This window comes from Sinohyriopsis cumingii, chromosome 11 (assembly GCF_028554795.1).
Source record: "Sinohyriopsis cumingii isolate HCF-2022 chromosome 11, ASM2855479v2, whole genome shotgun sequence".
Classification (NCBI taxonomy): Eukaryota; Metazoa; Mollusca; class Bivalvia; order Unionida; family Unionidae; genus Sinohyriopsis; species Sinohyriopsis cumingii.
Window position 1 is genome coordinate 20,034,944 of NC_142971.1, and position 9,746 is coordinate 20,044,689.

A 9,746-nucleotide genomic window follows, 5' to 3' on the forward strand; every position below is an offset into this window, starting at 1 on the left:
GAGTAGCTTTCGTATCCAGTCGTTACATATGAACGGCCTCGAAGACCAGCTGAACCGTAACCTTTGTAACTACCACAGACGTTTGGCCGTAGGCACTAATCGCTTGCCGATTCTCTCAAGTCAGGATCTTTAAAATTTGTCATGTAGCCATTTTCCCCAAGCACTGAGCATTCTCACATCTATTGGGATCGGCGAGTTATATATAAATCATTACCTGTGCCGCATATAATATTGATCTCAATATACATATATTGCACTGATGCTATAAATAGCTGTAATCCTATGCGTTACTATTAGATCAAGCGGCCTCAGTCACAGACACTAAAACTGCGCTACGAGCAGACGACATCTGGCGTTCGTTGCGCTCCGCTTAATGAAAAGCTGCATATGTGATTGCATTATTCATCCGTTGATATATATCAAAATCGTTTCATCATTCTCGTGCACCTTCTTTCTTCCTATAACACACGATTTATATTAAGTCTAAAGCCCTCTTATTAATGGTCTTAATGTTGGAAACGATCCCATTTATAGCTAACGATCGATAACTCCGAAACGAGAAGCCTGTCAGAAATGAGTTATTTCCCGTACATAAAAAATCGTGAACCAAGAGTTATATCCCATTTATAATGGTTCTAGATTGGATGATTTATCTTTTATCAGCACAGTCTTTCAAAAAGATGTGCATATCTTAAATCCAAAATTAAATACATCCCTTTTTTAAAAGTCCGACTTATTTCGTACCTCCAGGAAAATTAAAAATAAAAGCAATTATTTGTTATGTGCAAGTCTTGATGAAACACTTGGTGATTTTCACTCTGAGTTAGGCTGGTCATGAGGGCTGCAGAGAACATTTTACACTAAAAGTTTTAATAGAGATAGTTTATTTCATTATAAACATCTTTCGTAAAATAATAAAAACTATCATTTTCCCACAGCATTAGGACTATCAGCTAATCCGTGACTGAAACTAAAAGAAATCAGCTTCGGACGGTTGGCTTATACATGTTACATGTGACGTTATTTTAAATACATATGGGGCAAAGCCAACTCGTCCATACTTTACGCTGTACATCTCTCCGACGGGAAAAGAAATCAATCAATCAATAAACATTTAGAAACAAGTAGACTGATCTCAAAAAGAAAATAAATTGTTTCAATATTATTGCAAAATACATATATATCAAAGACAGCACATTACGTTGGGCATTTCAACTTTAATCTCAATTTCATTTACACTAAATAATAAATGTATGTACCCACATTCTCTCTTTCTCTCTCTGTCTCTCCCTCTCTCTCTCTCTCTAGTCACCTGTCGGTGTGCATGTACCGTCATGCATGTTAGTACATACTATGCAGACTATAATGTGTTATTGTTTGTGGATGGCTTCAATCCTGTGTTTAGATAGACGTATGATGAACTGATCTCTTCATTCCTGGTCTTATGTGTTACTCCCGTCATTGCACTACACATCATTTCAAACATTTGCGTGTGCATCTTCATCAATTGAAGCCGTATGATGTTCTCCTCTTTCTGACGCCGATCTTCCAATTCCGTCATTTGTTTCATCCATGCCTCTTCTCGCCTCTGTCTCCTCTCCTGAACCTCCGCCTCATATCTAAGCCTCTGATCTTCAAGCCGCGTGAAGAGCGAGATCAGCCTCTCATATTGGGCACCATGTTGGTCTTGCGAAACATCGACTTCTTGCGGTCTTGCTTGATTGGCATTAAGGCTGCTTGGAAAGATGGCGGCATTAGGATATGGTGAAAATCTAATTTTCGAACTTTTGTCTGACATGCATGTTGCCGGTTTGGTGGAAGATACTTGCGGTGTTGCTGTGTCTATTGGCCTTTCTTGTCGTTTGTTCCAGTTCTCCGTTGAGACTGTTGGCAGGAAAGGATTAATTTGAGCTTTTTCCTCTTTTTCTTCAACATTTTCAATGACAACGCTAAAATCTGAAAGACATAAACTAATTGGGTCAGTTCGTTGTTAGAATTTAGCACGTGTTCAGATAATGAGAATACGCCAATTTGTGTCGCTAGCGAGATTAGAGACAGATAAACGGAAAGATGGGGAATTTAACTGAAAAGATATCGCTTATATTTTGGTAGTGAATAATAAAATACTGCGATCAAATAAGTAAGTCTACTAAGAAATTGTTTTCCTTGACTATCTTTCTAGTTCAGGTCACTATTAAGCGTCATGGGTCTAAATTTATGACTTGTTTTTATGCTGATTCTGCTTCTGCTAATAATAATAATAATAATAATAATAATAATTATTATTATTATTATTATTATTATTACCAGTAGTAGTTGTATCATCATCATCATCTCCCAGTCTTCCTTCAAACTGTGCCCAAGTTCACACCTAGTGCACCCACCGTAAAACTGTAGATAGTATATAAAAACACTACATACGTATTGTGTTCCGAGTCGGCGGAAAGAACAAGTCGGACATTGCTTAGGGGTACACCAAGTCCGCTAGGCCGAAATTTATCCATTAAGCCATATCAAATGAGACTAGCCCACGACTCAGAACAAAGACAAATGTGGTTTTGTATATCTCTACAGTATGAATTAATTTCATAAAGAACTGATATTTATAAAAGTTCGATTCACTGCGTCTAAAAATATTCACTGGCGCATGTCAGAGAAGACACCAAACCAGTTCAAATCTATGTGTATGCTACGGTAATACGGACTGAGCATATGTAAACCAGATCCAATCTGTGTGTATGGTACCGTAATACGGACTGAGCATATGTAAACCAGATCCAATCTGTGTGTATGATACCGTAATACGGACTGAGCATATGTAAATCAGATCATTCGCGTAGGGTTAAGTTGGTATGGAGTAATGTGTTGTATTACATAGCGATCTAACCTAACATGGCTGATCGGGAGTTTGATACGGATATTCGGTTCGTATCGTCAACACTGGAACTACTTAAGTCTTTGCACTGACATCAGGGCATCAATTTTCTTAAATGCACATACCCCAAGTTCCTTATCAAACAAATTTGTTTACGCCGTAGTTGTATTGTATTGTATTGTATTGTATTGTATTGTATTAGTATTGTATTGTATTATACTGTATTATTTTGTATCGTATTGTATTGTATTGTACTGTACTGTATTGTTATGCTTGCTGGGTTTCCTGTTACGAAAATATCATCGATACTGATGTTCAGTTCATATTTTTTTGGGTATCACACCCATAATGAAACAATGTTTGTGCTTCCACTGACGTCCGCCTGTTTATATTTTTAGCTGCAACGAATCCAACTTTTATAAATTCCAATCTGCTTTGAATTTCACCGGCATCGTTTGGCGGAAAAGATCTGGAAAGCGTAATAGAGAGGGTCTGCCGTAAATAGAAAGACTGATCTTGTTCAGTTCTTACTCAGGGGTGGGGGTGAATTTGTTTGCTATAGCGAATGAATACGTCTCGGTCCTAACGCCTCAACCGTACACCACATCAAACTTGTTCTTTCTACCGAATCTGAACAAAATAAGTATGTACTTTGGTGTATATGCAGATTAATAACATAATTCCCCAAGTTGTCCAATATGGAGAAATTCTACGAGTATATTTTATGTGACATATGTCGGGCTTGATATTGTCCAGAGTTTACCGAACGTGTTATAACCTATGGGATCCAGCCTTTGTGTTTAATTAGTGGATCAATCTCTCGCTTTGCACAATTATTATTTATTGTTTCCTTTATTTGCTCTTAGTTTTACAAAATTTAAAATGTAATCTATCAGTATTCAAGGTAAAAAGAAAAAATGCTTCGAAATAATTATTTGCTTAAGAACATATTCAAACCTATTATCGTTATTATTATTATTATTATTATTAGTAGTAGTAGTAGTAGTAGTATTACCACAGCTATTATCATCATCACAATCGATTCGCCACTCGCCAGAATCATCGTCATCTTCTTCAGCCCCCGAGTCTGGCCCCTCCCCACTGATTGCTTGTCTCGCCATGTTTTTCTCTTCAACTTCATCTAGTATCTTGTAGAACTCTACGTTTGTTTTGTACCGGCTTGGGAATGCTCTCTTGTTCTTTATCATGTAATTTTCTGCTTTCAGCCTTTTGATCCTGTTTCGACACTGCGCAGCCTTACGGTCGGATCCAGTTATCTTATTAACATTGTGGGCAAGGTAGTCGTATACATCCATGTTTCTCTTGGACTGAATTAGTTTGTTCTGCACATCATCTGCTTTCCACAAATCAAGTAGAACCTTTGTTTCCTCATAATTCCACGTTATTCCACGGTTTGTTATCTGCCTCGGGAACTGCATTATATTTTTTATTACCCAGCAAACTTGATCAGTATAAACACATCGTATTCCGGTCAAAGCGAGTCAAGTATACATACACCACCTATAATCCCGGAACACTAAATCCAGAATGGGAGCTAGCAAAGCATTGAATAGCTTTCTATTGATCCGCACTAGCCGAGCAAGAGGCGCTCTCAGGGAAAGCTTCAGAAAATATGAATTTCTTTTATACACGATACAACGTTTTGCAACAATATTTTATTTTCATACTCCATCCTTTCCGATGTTCAAAACTTACTTGAATTCGAAAGGAAAACATTGAATTATAAGCAGAGGTCATTTTTAAAATGATATTTGTTCCATGGCCAGTTACAATTACATCTTTATTTTACAGAGAGTCGATTTAGAAGTCATCGCGGTGATAATTTATTTTCGTCCAATCTTAAGATGATATTCATAACGAAGTTGAATACTACATAGGACAGCGTCCTTCAAGGGCTAAAGAGATCTTTTTCCATCATACAATTAATTCTCCCGTACGATTTTTTTTTCTCGTACAAAATTCGCATTAGAAACAAACATCAATAAATTTATGTAACAACCTTGAGCTTCGCACTGTAAAAGTTCGTACGTGTTCGCATATAAAATTTGCACAGAAATGTGAGGTTTTGTGGTGTGCTCGTCAGTGTGAAACGTGCTTGGATTATATGGGCGGCCGATTTTACAGTATGTTGCTATTGTTTTTGTTGTTCTGGCAACGAATTCGTTTGCATTTAACGAGCATAGGCTGCATTTCACGAGTCTGAAGTTAGAACTAGAGGACGTACGTAGATGCTTATAACAAAAGAGTCTTTCTTTATTTCAGTTGTTCACGAAATGCTGCAACTGTTCATTCGTGAATGTTTTAATAAAGGAAGGTCCATATATGTAATAAATAAGACATAGGTAGATCTACTTTCTAAAAATAATTCAATAAAAAAAATGTGGATAAGCATTTACAAATGACACCTTAATTTGAAGATTGCGACTAAACTTGTTTACATAAAAACTGATCTACCTTGGGTTCTTTATTATGCGCAATATGTCAGTTTCACACCTAGGTAGAAAATTACATTTTCATCTAAAATTCTGCACACCAGAACTGATGATGCTAGATAATCAAAGATAATCTACTTATCCACATGATAAGAACCGGTTATGCTCACTTCTAAATCGAATCCAATTGCAAACTGCATAGACCAAGATCTATCGCCATATAATGTGTCGGCAGATCTGGGTCTATGCAGATTGTTGCAAACGAACGGTAGAACAACTTCATATATCCTGATCTGCCGGCGCAATATGGTATAAGATTTCGAACAGACACACACGCATTACGTTATGGGATTTCGACACAGACACACATCACGGTATAATATTTCGACTCCGACGCATCACTGTATGAGATTTCGACACAAACACATACATTGCGGTAAAGGTTTCGACACGGACATACACGTTACAGTATAAGATTTTGACACGGACACACACCCACAACAGTATAAAATTTCGACACGGACACACACGTTGCGGTATAAGATTTCGACATGAACACCCTCATTACAGTATAAGATTTCGACACGGACACACATTGCGGTATAATATTTTGACACAGACATACGCTCATAACGGTACAAGACTTCCAGACGGACACACATTAAGGCATAAGATTCTAACACGGATACACACATTATGCTCTAAGATTTCGACACGGACACACGCAAATGAATTCACTTACTCGCGAAACAAACGTGCAATAATAGCAGAAAATTAAGATTTAAAGGAAAATAAATTTACCTGAAAACACCAGCAGACGTTGCTGCAATTTTGCTATTAGATTTTATTTACGAAAATCATAGGTACTTTCTATTTGAATATTTTTTTATACATGGGTACCTAATTACTGGACGCTGTTCTATTTTAGATATTTGATACATCAGTTTTCTTTATTTGGAAATACATTCACACATGTAGAGATACAAAGTTTTGCGTGGCAACTATTCAGACTCGTAGATGTAAATTTAAAGGTTTAATACATAGGAGCATAGGGATTGAAATTATGATTCTTTTCAATAACAGACAGGATCACCAAAATGTAGTTTGTACGGATCCTGCGGAAATTTCACCGATCAAGCTCAAATCAAACAGAAGCCAGTTTAGTTTCTCATCCAACATTTATTATTCATTAACCTTAACTTAAAACAATAACAAGTGCATTTCATGAAAAGAGTCCAGAATGAAGTATCCCGCGCACTTTCGTATCTCTAGGAATATTCAGTGCATCGAGTGTGCAAACTACATCACATCTTCTCCTGGGTCATACGTCTGCCATTTGTGTTCGTTCTCCCAGTATTTCTGGTATTTGCTTGAACCTTTCTCTTTATAATATTGGTCACTGCGCTATATCTTTTCATTGTCTAATATCTGCCGTTCTGGCAGTGGCTGCTTACATTACTAATAGTTTCATATATTTACAGTTCTCACCGCCTATTGCACAAATAATGCATTGAATGTTTTCTCAGCAAAGATATATATATTAGAACATTTTGTTCGGTATAATTCTAGAGTGTACGTTGATCCGATTGGTCAACAGTGTGATACCCGATAATTTTGCCATCTTTAGTAATAAAATCAGTGCTTGTGGACAATACATCGGGTTAGTTCCATGTGCGCAAGGACAGTTTTAATAACAATCATAGTCATTTTCTTCATGACTGGATGAGTCGTTTCACACTTGTCCATTGGTTCTGCGAGAATTTATTGAACCTCGTCCAGTGAAGGATGTTATTAGGTATTCAATTAACACATGTGTGTATGTGCGTGTGTGTATGATTTGGACTTTTAACGTAGCTTTAACAATTTTTCGGTCATCAATACAATGTCTGCAGTGTGGCAGTTTGTAGTGATGTTTAGCACTGGGGCATCATGCCACAGACATGTACCATTATGTCTTACCCCGTCACATTATCCTCGCAGCATGCCGACCTGTCCTGATACTAACCTCTTAATGCTGAGCGGCTAGCGAGGCAGCTGTTAGTACCATTTTTATAAGTCTTTCATATGACTCGACTGGGGTTAAAATCCGCGACCTCCCGCATTCGAGGCAGACGCTCTAACCACTAGACCACCGGAGCGGTCCCATTAACACACTGTTACGAATATGGTGTATGACAACTCTCTGGACTTAAACTAAATAACAGAAAAGATCGAAAACCAGCAATTTTTGTAAACTTCAAGAAATAATATATTTCCCTAGAATACAAAAGCGAAACTTTAAAAAGATCTTACAGTATTGGGAATTAAATCCCAAATAGTAAAAAACGTTCTATTATCAGTCTCAATGAAAAATATTCTAATTAAAACCCCTTTGGGCAGTAGTATAGTGGGGCACTTTAGCGTTAGTGGAAATCGCAGCCAAAAAGGTAGTGGGCATGTTTAGCGGCAAGACTTTTACTGATCCCCTGGGCACGTTTAGCGTCAAGGGAAAATTAACATGGGGAATATTTGGTCTGTATAGCGAAGGGAAATTGGGGTTGTTGTATAGGGATAATAGCAATGGAACAAGTGAGGTGACGTAACGGTACTGAACATTGGTAACAATGTAGCAAGGGGCTGACCTAAATACGCGCTACTCTAGGGAGAGACAAATACATGAGAGATATAGACATAGACATATACAACACATATACATAGATTCATGAACATCAAACACATATATGACGAAGAGAATAAATATCTTTTCGAGGCATATGAGTAGCCCTGAAAATGACCGGTTTTTTGTGTTAACATCATTCCGTTACTGTAGAGGGCATCGCATAGGTCTTCTTCTCTTTCTAAAACTTCTTCTGACTTCTGGACCGTAGATGAGGACTCTCTTCAAAAAGCCTTGTCTCTCCACATATATTCTTTCTTTCCAAACGCTCGTATCCGTGATTCGGATGAATGTCCATGATGATCTGACATACATGGGTAAGTCCGTACGGAACAGCATCGACGGTATGAGAGTAGATAATTCGACATTAGTCCATATCTTGTGAAGAGAACAGCAGAAACGAATGCAGTGAATCGGTGTTATTTATAGTGGAAACGCGGAACGAAACGGATTGAGGTTCTTCGCCAAGCCTAATACGCGTTACAACATTTAGTATGTTTTCCAATCCGAATACAGCTCCCCGGGACGTCACATTCCTTACATAGATGCGCTAGCGTCTGTGCGCAATGAATCAATGCGACAAAGTTTTCAAACATGAAAGAAACTAACAAGATGATGAATTGGGGTGCACCGGCTGTGGCAACGAATAGCGATGGCAACACAGTCTTACTTCCAGAAGAGGCCGACTTTAACTGTGATTTAGTGGAGTTTTTCTCTCCTCAATAATTTTTCCACCTTTTCCTTCTTTACCACACGTCGAGGATTTTAAACAGACAGAAATAAGAATTGGAGAATTTTTGACAGCAGCAGAAAAAAACAGAACAAGCTTTTCTCCTTCAGCACCAGCAAAAAGAAGAGGCAAGAAGAAAGAAACGGTGAAGTCAAACGGTGACGGTACTCTTGGACATTTTGGTAGAGTTAAGGAGTCTGAAACAAATGTATCAGACTTCTTTATTACGACCTGAGATAAAAAAATAGAACTTCCCGAGCCAAGCAACCGAACCCTGTTACTACACCTGAGATAGCAGCCCATGTGTTTTCTACCAAATCATCATCGACACGAGCAAGTTTAGAAGTAGGCATTGGCCGTGGCAGGGGCTTAAGGTAGCTAAAGCTGATTGCTTCCCGTTCCTGAATTGATTTTTGTAAAGAAAACAAACACCCAACGGTCCTTTTCAGGGCCACTCACCTCTCTCGAAAAGAGATAGCATTAAATTTGCCAGAATCAATTGTGAGTGAGTGCGTGAGAGTAGGTTCTTTATATGATTATAAAAATCAAATAAAAAGAGACACTTATTCTGTCTGGTCTATTCTGGTACATATTGTACAATCCAATTCACAACACAAGCAGCAGAGGGGGCGAATCGGACATTTTGTCCAATCGTTATTTTGCTTAATTATTACTTTCTGCAACTCAACGATCTAGTGTCGTCAGCGCCTGGTAAAAAAAAAACGACGACGTCGTTGGGGGATCGTCGCGTCGTCATTTGGTTTAATTAACACCTTCTGCGCGCCGATTCCCAGCGTCGTCAGCGTCCGGTAAGCACGTCGACGACCGCGTCGATGTCATTGCCCCCTCTGCTGCTAAGAGGTTATTTACAATGATCTTACAAACAGAGTGATCACTAACTCCTCCTCCTGTAGATCAATTAGGTTATTTGACTGATCGGTGAGTTTAAAATTAATTCTCGTTAAAAACCGATCATGGCATCGCATATAGACCGGATTAATCGGATTCTCAACGATTAAAAATCCCGGAGGG

At 38.2% G+C, this 9,746-nt stretch overlaps 1 protein-coding gene across 1 annotated transcript; it reads right to left on the reverse strand.

Moving 5' to 3' along the window:
- Window positions 1-866: 866 nt before the first annotated feature.
- Window positions 867-4,442, reverse strand: LOC149787708 (uncharacterized). The gene is made up of 2 exons (XM_089973894.1): window positions 3,891-4,442; window positions 867-1,956 (listed from the first exon to the last, which is right to left on the reverse strand). The coding sequence occupies exons 1-2, from the start codon at window positions 4,312-4,314 to the stop codon at window positions 1,361-1,363; spliced, it is 1,020 nt and encodes a 339-aa protein (XP_089830020.1). The 5' UTR covers window positions 4,315-4,442; the 3' UTR covers window positions 867-1,360.
- Window positions 4,443-9,746: the final 5,304 nt, after the last annotated feature.